At 41.4% G+C, this 14727-nt stretch overlaps 1 protein-coding gene across 19 annotated transcripts in view; it reads right to left on the bottom strand.

Moving 5' to 3' along the window:
* Positions 1-14727, bottom strand: part of Trpm (transient receptor potential cation channel, subfamily M) — an 86752-nt gene that overhangs the window by 48712 nt on the left and 23313 nt on the right. For 17 of the 19 annotated variants that reach the window (XM_089471035.1, XM_089471042.1, XM_089471044.1 and 14 more), the window contains exons 3-4: positions 4677-4793; positions 3438-3745 (exon numbers count right to left, since the gene is read on the bottom strand). In XM_089471035.1, the coding sequence (XP_089327161.1) occupies positions 3438-3485 (48 nt within the window). In that variant the 5' untranslated portion in view covers positions 3486-3745; positions 4677-4793. The remainder of the gene's footprint in view (positions 1-3437; positions 3746-4676; positions 4794-14727) is intronic. The other 2 variants (XM_089471046.1, XM_089471055.1) reach the window with 1 other exon arrangement.

The raw sequence follows: 14727 nt of genomic DNA, 5'->3' as shown, positions 1-14727 counted from the left end.
TGAGCCCGAGGGCGGCCCACCGACAGGAGAAGCAGCAGAGAGCGAATACGGAGGATACAAACGATCCGCGCCCAATAGCAAGGAGTGGCCGGATGAGTTAGAGACGAGAGAAGCAACGGAGAGCGAGTACGGAGGATATGAACGATCCGCGCCCAATAGTAAGGAGTGGCCGGATGATTTAGAGAAAGAACTGCAGGAGTTCCTCGAGGCAGAGTCGGCATTGTTCGAGGACCTCGAGGGCGTGACGCACATCGCTGAGCATAGCATCCGGATGAAGGACGACAAGCCTTTGAAGCAAAGGTACTACCCTAAAAATCCGGCTATGCAAAAGGTGATCAATGAACAGGTGGACGAGCTGCTTCAAGCTGGAGCGATTGAACCGTCGAAGAGCCCACACAGCGCACCCATAGTCTTAGTCAAGAAAAAGACTGGGGATTGGCGCATGTGCGTAGATTATCGACAGCTCAACGCCAACCCAGTCCCGGACGCGAATCCTGTTCCGCGGATTCTTCACATTTTGGAGAAGTTAAGACACGCACGATTCATATCCACGCTGGATCTAAAGAGCGGTTACTGGCAGATCCCAATGGCGGCGGATAGCAGGGAATACACGGCGTTCACCCTACCAGGCAGAGGATTGTTCCAATGGCGAGTGATGCCATTCGGTTTGCATTCGGCGGGGGCGACATTCCAGAGGGCATTGGATACGGTCATCGGGCCCGACATGGAGCCTCACGCGTTTGCGTATCTAGACGACATAGTGGTCATCGGAGAGACGAAGGAGCAACACGTGGCCAACCGGAAGGAAGTTTTCCAGCGGTTGCTAAAGGCCAATCTCAGGCTCAACAGAAAGAAATGTAGTTTCTTTCGGGGGGAGTTGGCATACCTTGGCCACGTGATAAGCGGAGAGGGGATTTGTACTGATCCCGCGAAGGTCGAGGCGATCCAGAGCCTCCCATCACCTTCAAATCTCAAGGAGCTGCGGCAGTGCCTAGGGATGGCATCGTGGTATCGACGCTTTGTACCAAACTTCGCGTCACTGGTACAACCGATGACGAAGCTGCTAAAGAAGGGCCAGAAGTGGAGCGAGGAGCAGGAGGAAGCGTTGCAGAAGCTTAAGGAGAGTTTGACAACCGCACCATCAATTCGTCGGGGGGCGTCACAGTCGCTCCGTCGAAGTAAGGGGGGGGTGTAAGGTGGCCTTTTTGCCCACCTTACATTTTTGGCATTATAGCGGTCGAGGGTACAGAAATTTGTAGTGAGTAAGTTAGCATTAAGACATATTTGTAGTGAGTAAGTTAGCATTAAGACATATTTGTAGTGAGTAGGTTAGAAGTAGGCCATATTTTGTAGCAAGTAAGTTGGTTAGTAGGTTATATTTCGTAGTATGTAAGATAGTGAATGGAAAAGAAATGAATTGGATTATAGTCGTTAAGTTTATATTTGAATTATCGATTGTTTTGTTAGATAAGTAAGTAGATAAAGGTATCATAGTCGTTAGCTTTAGATAGTAAGCAAAATTCAAATGAGTGGGCGGGCACGCGATCAGCAATGCAACCATGCAGCTCGAAAGCTCGCGGTGGTGAATTGCATTGCTGGTCGCGTGGTGAAATCTGCAGAGCGCAAGGAAAGGCTTGAAAGCTGCGCGCAGATTTGAATTGGTTTTGAGCACTCAACGCGAACGGTCGGCATTAGAGAAGATAATAAACGGATAGGCGAGGGGTAAGAAACACGAGGTAATATGGAATAAAATGTTAATGTATTTAGAAATGGTTGTGTTCTCATTCGTAGTTGATTTGGTAATAATGACCCACTAATAATCTTAACATTACTAACCGGTGGTTAGCACGAGGGCAATCCTGTGCGCCAGACGGTCAAAACTCTGGCACACAAAACCGCGTGGTCTGGAGTGAACGCCGGCGTCAACGCTGGGCGTTCCTCGATCTGCGGTCCACCAGTTGTAGTAGAATAGCCCCACTAACATCCCGCTATGCGCCTTTGTAGCCCCGACCCCAGCAATCTGGAGTGCGTTTAGCCGCGCCACTCGATCGCTGCAGCCATCCCACGTGCAAACGTGTGGGGGCGTGGTCGGCGAGTTCGGGCTGCGTGGCCATTTAATACGTAATAACTCCCCCATCCTCTCCCATTTCTCTAACTCGTAGTCCCGTAGTAATTTACAAATGTCTTGTAAGTTGTGGCCCTGGGCAGACTGAGGCTCTGACCCCGGCTGGAAAATTCTAACTTTACACTGTGTTAATTAAAAGCGCAAATAAGCGCACACAGCCAAGAGACACTCACACTCACACATTAACATACACACACACACACACACACATTGGAAATCGAATGACAAGCAATCGAACGAATGACAACAAAAGCAGCAACAAGTACATACATAGATAATAACTCAGAGCGAAGAGAGCGGCTGCTCGAATGTATTTGTTGTTGCTTGTGCCATTTCGCTCAAGTGCGCGAGCGCTCTTTGCGATCGTTTGAGGCGAAAAACAAACTTCATTAAAAACTTTGAAATTGCTTGGGTGCAAGGGGCGAACAAAGTTTTAATGCCCCAACTTAACTGTAATAATAATGTTGATATTAATAGAATTTACTGCATGCAGCTGCTGCACTACAAATGCCGATTCCGAATTGCCAATGGCAAAGTGACGTCACAATTGAGATAAGCTGATAGCAGTTGAGCTATCTTATGAGAGAGAGATAGACAGAGATAGAGTGAGCGCGAGCAGCCACAAATTAAGAGCATACTTTCAGGCTTAACAATTAGCGAACTTTTAATTAATTTCTATATAATTCCAACTCAACTTATTTTTGTTTAAAGCAAGCTACAGAACAGTTAGCTAGCATAACTACTTAACGGAAACTAATAAATCTAACTACGAATATTAGTTAACTACGTTTAATGCTTAATTATTATTATTCATTACGTAGAAAAATTTTCAAGGCCAGTGCCAAAGAAAATAGAAAGAGAGCAAATACGAAAAACTTTGAAATGGTAAAAAAAAGACGAAAAAAAAACGAAATTAAAGAGAAAAGAAATTTTATTTAATTGAAGGCAAAGACAAAGACTAAACATTTCTTTCTCTTTAAACTTAATTTTATATATCTTATTTTTATTTTTTGCTTTCACAACAAAGCAGTTTGGCAGTCAGTCAATGTGGCAATTAGCAGGGAGAGAAAGTTTTTCTTGGAAACGAACAAATAGGGAAGCCGAAAATGAAGCGAAAATTAATTAAAAATATGCGTTATTTGGGTTAGATAGAGTTGGTAGAGAGAGACAGAGAGACAGAGACAGAGTTAGAGAGCGTTCTACTTGGTTAGAAATTTGAAATAGTTTAGGGTTAATTAAGGTTATGATAGAGCTTTTTTTGTTTTCTATAAAATTTAGTTTTGATTTCAATTTAAGAGAGTTTTGCACTTACCGGTTTCGCTTTGGGCTTCTGTTTGGCCAAACGTTTCGGTTTCAACATAGTCCGCTATGGACGCACAGAGACACACACATACACAGAAGACACAATGAGTTAAAGAGAGCGAAACGGAGCGCGGCCAACCCCACACATACACACCCACGCACGCACGCACACACGCACACACACACACGCTGCGAGTGCTCTCGCTGATTGGCTGATTGATGTGTATGAAGAGCGAAGTTAACGATGTCGATGTTGAGCGTAGAACAGTTATCCTCGCAATGCGCTACTTTCGTTTTGAGCTCTGTAGGCTAAGCAGCCTGCGTATTTTTTCGTAGTTGAAAGGAAAAGAGAATATATGTTTATTAATTATTCAGTTTATTTAAAAATATTTTTGGCATGCAGGCGTGCAAAACGTGCTGAAGATTCCAAATTAAGCAAAGCGTGGCAAAAGCTCTAATTGAAATAAGCGAAATATGCTAATGACACTGGCTGAAAGCATAGCTTTTCAGTTACTTTAATTGCTGAGTAAAGAAATATAACAAAGGTGTATAACAGTTTGTGCTAGTAGCTAATGATGAGCTAATGAGTCCACCACGTATTGAAAAAATTATTAATAATAATATCATGGATCACGCAAAGGTTTTCTGTTAAGCTGTACTACAAGTATATAACACTTCTAGCTATATTATTATCATTACTTATTTTTGAGAATTCTCTTTGACATTTTATTGTTATATGCTTGTATGACACTATTTAGTTCAATGTCATCCATGCAGCAACTGATTAAGAATGCTCTACAACTGTTATACATTCAATTATTAGCCAGTGTCAGTGTAGCATTTCCTTTTCCACTGGCATGCAAGAAAACGTACCTGCCAACTTTAATATTAATTGAAAGAGCAAAAAATTGTTTAAAGTGCGATGTAAATAACAAATGAAGCGGAACAAAAAGAACAAACAAAAGTGGAAACAAAAGCACCAACAACCAATTACGAATGTTAAAAATGAAATATGTTTGGACTTGAACCCTGTTAAGGGAGACATAGGCACACACACAGATGGTCAGAGTGAAAGAGACGGACAGATGGAGAGTGAGCCTAATGCATGTTATGCTAATTGTATTTGCTTAGGCAACTGAACAAACAAGAAAATCTTTTCAAATATGCAAGCAGGGACAGTAACAGAGAGAACTCGTAGAGAAACTAAGAGAAAAATGTATAAAACTGTTATACGTTTCAGGACGCTTACCTTGACGGGCTTCTTTATGGGAGCTGGACGCGAATACTGGTGGTAGACCTGGACATGGTTCGAGGTGAATTTGCTCAACATGTGGGCCTTTTTAATGAATACCAAAAATATCAATTGCTGTAAATAGAAAGAGGAGAAACTGTTAAAAGTTGTTTTTAAAGTGTGTGCGACTATTTATAAAGTTTTAAAAGGGCAGTAAATGAAGTGACTTTGATGTTCATCCAGTTGATTGAGCAGGCAAATTTTGTTGTTCTTGTTTTCGTTTCTCTTTTCTTATTTTGTAATTGTAAACCTCTAACTAATCTCCTATCTCATTTCTCCTTTCTGCTATCTTCTATCTCTTATCTCCTATTAGCTATCTCCTATCTCCCATCTCCTATCTCCTATCTACTATCTCTTATTTCCTATCTTCTATCTCCTATCTTCTATCCCCTATTATAAATCCCCATTCTCTCTATTTGCTGCTCTCTACTCTCTACGGTCTTCTCCCTACTATGCTCTACCCTTCTCTTTTTCTGCTTCCAATTAGACCTCTCAATTAGGAACAACGCAAATAGAGTTAAGCTCTGAGCTTTTCGCTGCGCAAATGTCACAGTTAAATGTCGCTCATGTTGACGAGTGGAAAACAATACACTTCCACATCGAGAAGATGTCATCGCTGTCTAAACCCTTGTTGATCCACGATGACGACATCAAATGTTAGGCAGATTCAACACATGACCATAAGTTTCCCTCAACTCATAGAGTGAGAGAGAAAAGAAAGAGAGAGAGCGAAAATTAGAGAATGTTGGCAGAGAACGGGAGAGGTCGAGTGTAACATGACCAAGTCCACTTGACGCCTTTGAAATTTGAAAATAAAAGAAAATTTTGTGCGCCGTGACAGCAGTGGAAAAACCTGAAGAAAAGAAAAGAAAAGCGAATAAGCAACGCCAAAGCATTTCAACAGCTTAGCCAGAATCAAGCGTCGAACAACACTCGCATGCAATGAAGAACTGAGTTGAAGGCCATTAATTACGAGACTATGAGATTTTTTTTTTCTTTTTTTTTTTTTTTTTTTTTTTTTTTTTTTTATATATATTTATTAAGTGTAGAACCGGTACATCAAAAATAGAACCATAACAGCACAGGGAAGGTAAATTAATAATGGAGCCGAACCCCAAACCGAGTTATGGGGATTTTAAGTTGTGGAGGTTTTACTATTGTCCAATAGTTTTGGCAAAGCCTTGCCGTTTGAGTCTTCTTAGAGGTCTGGCAGGTAACAGTCCTCTTGCGAGTAGATTGCGGTGTCTCAACAGTCTGTCACTGTACCTGCTTGTGTGCCTGCCAATCTGCTCTTCGACAGTATGCAGCTTTAAATCTTTGTGTAGTGTGGATCCACGTACATACCACGGACAGTTTGTGATTTGTCGAAGTACTCTATTTTGTAGTACTTGGATTCTTTTATAGTTGGATTTGGCAGCAATCCCCCAAATCTGCACTCCATAAAGCCATATAGGCAAAATGCAATGGACGTATACCGCTCGTTTGCATCTTAGCGGCAATGTGCTTTTTCTGTTGTTTAGCCACCGCAATTGCTGCAGTCTATGGCGACATTTCTTGGCTGCAGCTTTAAGGTGTGGCCCAAAGGTGAGGCGCTTGTCCAAAATGATGCCAAGGTATTTGACTTGCGACGGCTGTTCCAGTGCAACCCCTTCTAGGTGAATTGGAGGGGTCTGCATTGCTTTTTTGAGGGTGAAACATGGGTTTGTGGTTTTCAACGGATTAATTTTCATATTCCAACGTTTACACCATGCAGCAAGAGTTTCGAGATACCTTTGTAGGCCTGCACTGGCCTCTGAGCAACTTTTTGAGTTGTAAATGACGGCGATGTCATCGGCATATGTCGCAATAATAGCCTTGGCAGGATCATCCATATGCTGAGAGGTGGGGCTTGGTATATCCGAGATATATAAGGAAAAGAGCAGTGGACCCAGGACACTGCCTTGTGGCACACCTGCTCTCATTGTATAGGTGGCCGAGTATATGTCCTTTACCCTGACTTTAAACTCTCGTCCCTCCAAATATGACCTTAGAAGGCAGTAATATGGGGATGGCAAGAGGTTTTTTATTTTGCACAGCAGACCATCGTGCCATACCTTGTCAAATGCTTGCTGCATGTCAATGAAGGCAGCGTTTGAAAACTCCAGATCGTCATACGCCTGCATGATGTGCTTTACCAATCTATGGACCTGCTCCACCGTCCCGTGTCCCTCTCGAAAACCAAATTGGTGATCCGGCATAGTATTGCACTGGCTTATATTGGCGGAGATTCGATTTGCAATAGTCCTCTCCCATAACTTAGACAGAGAAGGTAGGAGACTTATTGGCCGATAAGACTCTGGATCCGTTTCTGGCTTGCCTGGCTTGTGTATCATTGTAATTGCTGCTAATTTCCATTGCTTTGGGAACACTTGCAGCCTGACGATAGCATTGAAAATTGAAACTATATAGAGTAGCGCTCTTACAGGCAGGGCCTTCAGCGTGGCATTGCAAATCCTGTCAATACCCGGAGCTTTGTTTTTTGGTAATGAACGTATAATTTCTGTTACTTCCTCAATCTCTATAGGCTTAATAGGCAAGGACATTTGTAGTGGGGTCTCTAGGCTTAGTTGAGTCTCTCTTCTCTGCTCTAAAGTGGCATATTCAAAGCTGCTGAAACGCTCCGCGAGATGGTATCCGAACGCATTGGCCTGCTCCCAATCATTTTTCGCAAGCTCACCATCGTGACATCTGACGGGGACTTGTCTGAAGGGTTGTTTCTTGAGCGATTTTGTGCATTTCCATAGAGAGTAGTTGGCATCAATTGTATAATCCATGGATGCGAGTTTCTGCTCAAAGAAATCACTTCTGATTTCCCTTAGGAGGTAACGTAGTTCTCTTGCAGCTCGATTCCACAGAAGTCGGTCCCAAGGATCTTGAGATCGAATCGCTCTTCTTCGTAGGCACCTCTTTCTTCTAATTAAATCTCTAGCCTCTCTTGTGAGGACAATGCCATAACTTCTTGGGCGTATTTCAGGTGCAGATGGCGTTGAGGCAGAGGCAGCCATATATATGTTCTCGGCTAGAGAATCAACAGCTCTCTCGATGTCTTCTCCAGAGTTCATGGTGGAGTTCGGTTCGATGGCAGATTCAAGATGTTGTCTGAACTCCGTGATGTTAGTGCGGCTGTTGATCAACCGTGGGCTTGGTCTGATGTTGGAGCCATCTACTTGCAAGTTAACAACGAGGGCTATGTGGTCAGAATCTAAGTCCCAGCTTTGGTATATAGTTGCTTGTGACTCCGGTACCCCATGGTATAAGGCAAAATCGATGCAGCTAGGTGTGTGACTCGACACATATGGATATCTGGTTGGTGATCCCGTTGCGAGAATGCAAGCTCCTCTTGCTGAAATAGCTTCGGCTAACTCTCGGCCCCTGGGTGAGTTATAAGTGTCTCCCCACAGCCAGTGTCGCGCATTCCAATCTCCACCAACAAGATATCTTTGGCCACAGGAGACAAGTATGTGATTGAAGTGTCTTTCTTCAAGTCTATTCCTTGGCGGACAGTAAATTGCGCTGAATACCATGTCCCCAAGACCTGTGGCAACTTTTATTGACGACATTTGTATGGATTGCGTCTCCAAAGTTCTTTGTGGAAAATGGCGAAGAGAAGTCCTGACATATACCGCCGCTCCTCCAACGCCGTGATTGTGATTAGAGGGTTTGTAGGCTGGATAGAAAGTATATCCAAAGATATTTATTATTTCCCCTCGGTTTAGTCTTATCTCGCTTAGCAGGAGAATGTCCACGTTGTTGTTGTGCGCAAAGAGTTCAACTTCTCTGGCTTTCCCTGCAATGCCATTGGCATTCCAGATGAGAATCTTGAGTGGGTTCATTGTGAGGTTGAGGCGTTATTGTGAAGCTGGTGTTTCCACGTATTTCCAGTCCATTGTTTTATCATGTTAGCCATGTCGTGAACCATGCTTTCAAGTCGCTCTAGTCGTAGGCTGTTTTGCTTGTTTTGTTGTTGTTGTTCTCTTTGTTGCTCTTGGAGCCATAAGAGGAATTGCTGCTGCTGCTGTAATTGCATCTGTTGTTGCCATTTCAGAAATTGCTGTTGCTGTTGGTCTAGCAATGTCTGAATGTCAACTAGATGGTGCTGTTGGTAAGTATTATTTGGCGCATATGAATTGATTTGTTTCTGTGGCTCTTGAGTTAGACGATGAGGAGGTGCATTGCCGCCACGTACTATTGCAGCATAGGATTTACCTCCAGGATCGACTCTAGCGTTGGACGTTTGTTGAGTTTGCTGCCGTTGTCTCTGTTTTAATTGTGGTTGTTGCGATTTTGCCTGTTTTTGATTCTTGCTAGTCTGTCTAGGTAGAAGTGTGTCAGAGTGTTGTTTTGCCAGAGAGCCTGTTGCTCGTCTACTGAACTCCTGATACCACTGGCAGCCTTTGTAGCTTGCCATATGGTTACCTCCACAGTGGATACAAGTGGGCTGTTCTTCCGAGGATCGTGCACATAGCTTGGTGAGGTGGTCTTCACCACATCGGGCACAGTTGGGATGACGACGGCAGTATTTGGCTGTATGACCATAATCCTGACATCTTGTACATTGGGCGATTTCGGATGTCTTGCGCATCCTCTCTACCCTCACCTTCTGTCTGCACAGTGTCTTAATGTTATATATTTCATTAATTTTAGGACATGGTCTTATATTAATGAAGAATATGTTGAGTTTTTCATTGCTGGAAGCCCTAGCTCTTAGGTTATGCACCTGCAGAGCAGCAAATCCATGTTTTTTTAAATCCTCAATAATCTCGTTGTTCAATGTACTGTGGTGTAACCCCTTAACAACTATTCTGCAGGGTTTATCTTCCTTAAGTTGATAAGTGTGAAATTCAATCCCAAGAGTATCAAAGTGGTTTACAATGGCTCTATATGTATCACTGTCTTTGGGAAATATTCGGGCTGTTTCACCTTGATTGACTTTGACGGACACGTTATCTAGGCTAGTTACCTCCTTGATGAGTTCAAAGAGATCATTAAGGTCGGTAATACTAACTACTATTTGCGGTGGCTTTGGGGTACTAAGCTTATTAGCATTAGAAGTAATATGCTGTGGGTTGTTGTCCGTGTCGTTAGGGTTCATATTGAGAGTATTCTGAGGGGCAGCATCAGAAGAGCTGTTATTTCTTTCATTGGAAAATGTAGTAGTTTCGTCGTCGTGCATTTCACTGGCTGCATCAATGTCCATGTCTAGCAAGGCAAATCTGTTGCTAGAGTTTATTGTGCTGGTTGTTATTGAAGACGCGTCCAGTTTTAAGTTTTTGTTCGACCTCTGAAGGCTATTATAGGGAGAAGAAGTCTTCCTTTTATTTTTTAAGTTTCTTTGGGCAGTCGCCAATTTTAGTGCAGCTCCACTAAGTACTGGATTGTTAGTTTTAGCGGCATCGCTGCATATTGGAGCGACAGTATCAGCGGAGCGTTGAATTGACCCAGTTTCAAGGTTAGCCGTGCATCCACTAGGGCTAACACAGTAAATTGCTGCAGTGGCTGCTGTTGCGTTAGTGTAAGTGGAATTATTAATCGCACTAGTAAATGTTAGTGTTGTAGTTGTACTACTAATATTCTGCGTATCAGTACATAACAGATGTTGTATTTTTAGAAATTCTGCCCTGATTTCTAGCGGCGATTTGCCGGCAACTTGGTGCATTTTTTCGTAGTTAATCTGCTTATTACTAGGCAGATTGTTCGAAGAATTATTCTCATCCATTTCAATTGGTTTATATTGTTAGCAACTTTAGTGTTAAAGTTTAGCCTATAAACCGACAGTATTTTACTTATATTTTCTTTTTTACTTTTTTCTAACCAAAATATCAGCTGAGCACGTCGTTTATTTCCCTTCTTGTGCAGTGGCGCGCACGAAGAGGGGTAATAAGTTTGGCCCTTGCGGGCGACGAATGTATGTGGTTTGTCGCAGTCCCCTTGCTGTTTGTTGTTTCGGGCAGCCGACACTGCACGGGGCAGCGTCCGAAGGTTTTCGTTTACCGTTACGGCTATTTTTAGCTTAGTAGAAAATAAAATCGCGTACTTTGTGCGCAACACAACCGAACGCGACGAGAGCAGATTAGCGACTATGAGACTATGAGATGCCCTAGAAAACTGAGTTGAAGGCTATATCAGAATAAAACTAACACAAATTTACAGACTCTATCTGAACCTAATTCCTAACGGTTATCTTAATCATAGAATTAAAGAACTTGACTATCTTTATATAATATGCCCCATTTGTAATTTATTGTAGGATATTTGTAGGAAAGTTGAAGCAAATGCCAACTTTTCTCGCATTAAAGTTGTTGTTGCAGGCGAAGCTGTTGCTCATGCTCCTGCTGCTCCTTCTGCTACTTCTGCTGCTCCTGCTGCTGTTAGCGAGCTGGCTTAATTTGTGGAATTCAAGACATTTGCTTTCATTTTGAAGATTATATGCGTATTATAATCCGCTGGCCATGCACAGAGTCAAGCATATTATGCGTACGAGCGCCAAGGAAGACAAAACGCATTTTGGCCTAAAATCAATATCTAAATACAGTGAGCACTGCGTACATGTGATTAGCTTGTGTGCAGTCAGTTAGGCTCAAGAAATTGAGATAAACGCTTCCATTAAATATGATGCAGGGCACAAAAGACATTTTAATACTATGCCGACACGTACGCGACGTTATTTTTGGGCGTAACTAGAGGGAAAACTCTCTTCATCTTTTTCCTTTTTATGCAAAAGGTTTTTTTTTTTTTTTGTTTTGTTGTTGCTTTTGCTGTTGCTGTTGTTGTTGTTTTGCCTTGCTCTACTCTAATGATTGCTCAAAGTTCTAATTTGACTTTAATAAGCAATTGGGTGCCCGACGATGTGAAAGAGAGACCCAGCCCAAGGACCAGCTACAGCCTCAGCTCCAGCCCCAGCTAAATATGCTCAGCGCTTGCTTTTGGGGCCATACAATTTGGGTAAATGACAAGATTAGTGTGTGCGCGAGCAATGCCCTGCAAAGTAGGCTACGGTTTTCTTCTTCTCGTTTATGTATGTTAAGCAGGTGAAGCAGTACTTACGAAGAGTTAGTAAAGGGAGTTTGGCGTTTGGAGTTGGAGCTGGAGAAGTATTTGGTATGAAGGAGAGACAGAGACAGAGTGAGATGCGAAAAGGTAGAGATAGAGAAATAAAGAGAAAGAGAGAATTGTTGAAGTGAAGTCAAAGTGAGAGAGAGAGAGACGGAGAGGGAGAGAGAAAAAAGACAGATATTGGGAAATGTAGAAGACAAAGATAGAGAAAGAAAGATATAGAAAGAAAAATACATAGAGAAAGAGAGAGACAGATACATGTAATAGTTCCACTTGGATATTTGATTGTATTCACCTACAAATTTTAATTTCATTTATAATATATAGAAAGAGAGAGAGAGAGTAAGAGCGAGAGAGACAGAGGAAGAAAGAGAGAGAAACAGACACAGAGAAAGAGATAGATAGATACGGGCCATAGTTCCATTTGGATATTTGATTGTATTCAACTACAAATTTTAGTTTCATTTAAAACATGTAGAAAGAGAGAGAGAGAGAGAGAGAGAGAGAGACAAAGCAAGCGGTAAATATACATATATGGTATTATCATCGTTATTTTGATAAATTACTTTTTTGAATGGGAAGAGAGAGAGAGAGCAAGTGGCTGGCATTTGTGGCCTGTTATGCTTTCAAATTATTTTAATTATTATTCCAACAAACTCGCTAACAACTACTCAAAGACCGCGCGCCAAGTGTGACCACAGACCGCAATGAATAGAAACCACAAGAGTCACTACGCAGTCTATACGGTATACATGTTGGTAAGAGCTATTATATATAGCTATACTATTATTCAAATTTGCTTTAATGGCGCTAGTTCAAAGCGACATATCATTCGAGCTGTTGGCTCAAATACCGCATCAAAGCAACAAAAGCGCCATCAGCGAACCGTGCAATGCCGCACCACTCGAAGGTAACTAAAAAAAACACACACACACTCACAAAAACAAAATGAATAGAGAAGAGAGAGAAAGAGAGTGAGAATATAGTGGAGAAAACTTGAGAATTTCCAGTGGTTTTCATCGGTAATTTGCAATGCAATGTCGCACTAGACACCCGCCGTTGAGTAGTTGACGTAATCACTCAAGTAAGGCACGGCCAGGTAGGTGTGAGATATATAAACGAGGGCTTATGCATGTGTACACTGAGAGAAAGGCGGCCTCAGAAATTAATTCTTAATTATAAACTTTGCATGCGCAGTTATTCATCATGCTTCAAATAAATATTGATGAATATAAAGGCTCAAGTCAAATTCAATTTGAAATTAATAAATAAGAAGTCAGAAATACGAAATTACACTCAGAGAAACGAGTGAACAGTCAGATATGTTAGTCACTCATTCTAGCAAATTTGAATATTTTTAATGTACTGAATAATGAATAAACAAACAAACAAATATTTTGGACTACATACACTGAGAGAAATAGAGAAAATCGAGTCCGAATCTTAATTAATACTCAAATAAAAAATTGTTTAGATAAAATATCCTGAAATATATTAGGATACTAATCTGTAAATATTTTATAAAAAATATATTGTAATTTTTTTTTATTTATGGAGAAAAGCCTATTAACACCCACATTTAATTTTAAGAATTAAATAGATTTTCCTTAAAGTGTTGTTGCTTATTTATTTGTAACAGTGTATATATATATAAAAAAAAAATAAATAAAAAAAAATATATATATATATATATAGCTACAAAGCCCGAATAGGTTTCACAGTTGCTCAAGGATATTTCTGCCAGTGTATGTCCTCTCTCCACAGAGCAGTCAAAGGTCTTCAGTTGTATTTACGTCACGTTCATTTTTAACAGATTTCAACTCACATAAATGACGGCAGGCAGACAGCGGCGAGGACTGAAGCAGCACAACTAGGCAGAGGACAAGAGGACAGCGTGGAGGATGGATCTGAGCGATGCGAGCGTCAACAACTGTCAAGTGCGCCTTCAGCTGTTGGAATGAATGAATTCCTAATTGAGATAAGACTCAACTCAGCAACTGGTACAAATGAAAAATGAGCCACAGCCACAACAAATCACGCACAACAAATCACGCACAACAAACACACACACACACATAGTCAGCCACAATGTAGTTTTATCAGGATTTGGGCAAAAATCGCTTAGCAGCAAATTAGTGAAGGGTAAAGAGGGAGAAAGGATTTGCACTCCTACTTAAATGTACGGCATGTGTATGGCTGCCGAAACTAGATTATTGGCAATAGGAAACTGGCTAAAAGGGATACAGCTGACCCACAAAGTAACATTACATGACATTCACACACCCTCACACATACACACACACATATACATATGTGGTGTATTGGTGCAATCATTCAAGCGCAGACAAATGCTTTGGTGTTTGTTTGTGTCAACAAAGTGTCCTTTGCAATTTCCACACTCGTGCTCTTACTTGAATTTCTCACTCTAACCCACTCTCTCCCTTTCTCTTTCTATGAGCCCGGTTGCTCTTCAATATCCTGCACCGGAAGTGCGCTAAAAGCGGAGGTCATGCACGTGTGGGTGTGCACTAAAAACTATTGATTCTAGTGTATGGAGTATACTAATGCACATATGTACAGACTGTGATTAAGTTTCCTTTCAGCCCAGCACTTGGTGGGCCAAAAGTTATTTGCTAAACTTCGTGAACTGATTGTTATCGAAAAGTGTACATATCGATAGACAAAGCTAAAGCTAGGTTTGATTTGTATCTGTAATGAAAAATTAAACTATATTATTGTCTTTACTATACTATACTCTACTGATCTGCATGCTAGCTGAAAACTATCGATTGTATAACCTATTCGATCTGCAAATAATATTGTGTTCAGTTCATATAATTTATATCAATATATACATCAATTAAAACAGACTAGGAGAAAAATCTAATCGATTATTACTATCGATATGAATGTGTAG

Source organism: Drosophila arizonae, chromosome 5 (assembly GCF_054131065.1).
Source record: "Drosophila arizonae isolate 15081-1271.41 chromosome 5, UAZ_ARI_1.0, whole genome shotgun sequence".
Lineage (NCBI taxonomy): Eukaryota > Metazoa > Arthropoda > Insecta > Diptera > Drosophilidae > Drosophila > Drosophila arizonae.
Note: the sequence above shows the minus strand (reverse complement) of the source record. Positions and strands in the feature narration are given on the sequence as shown.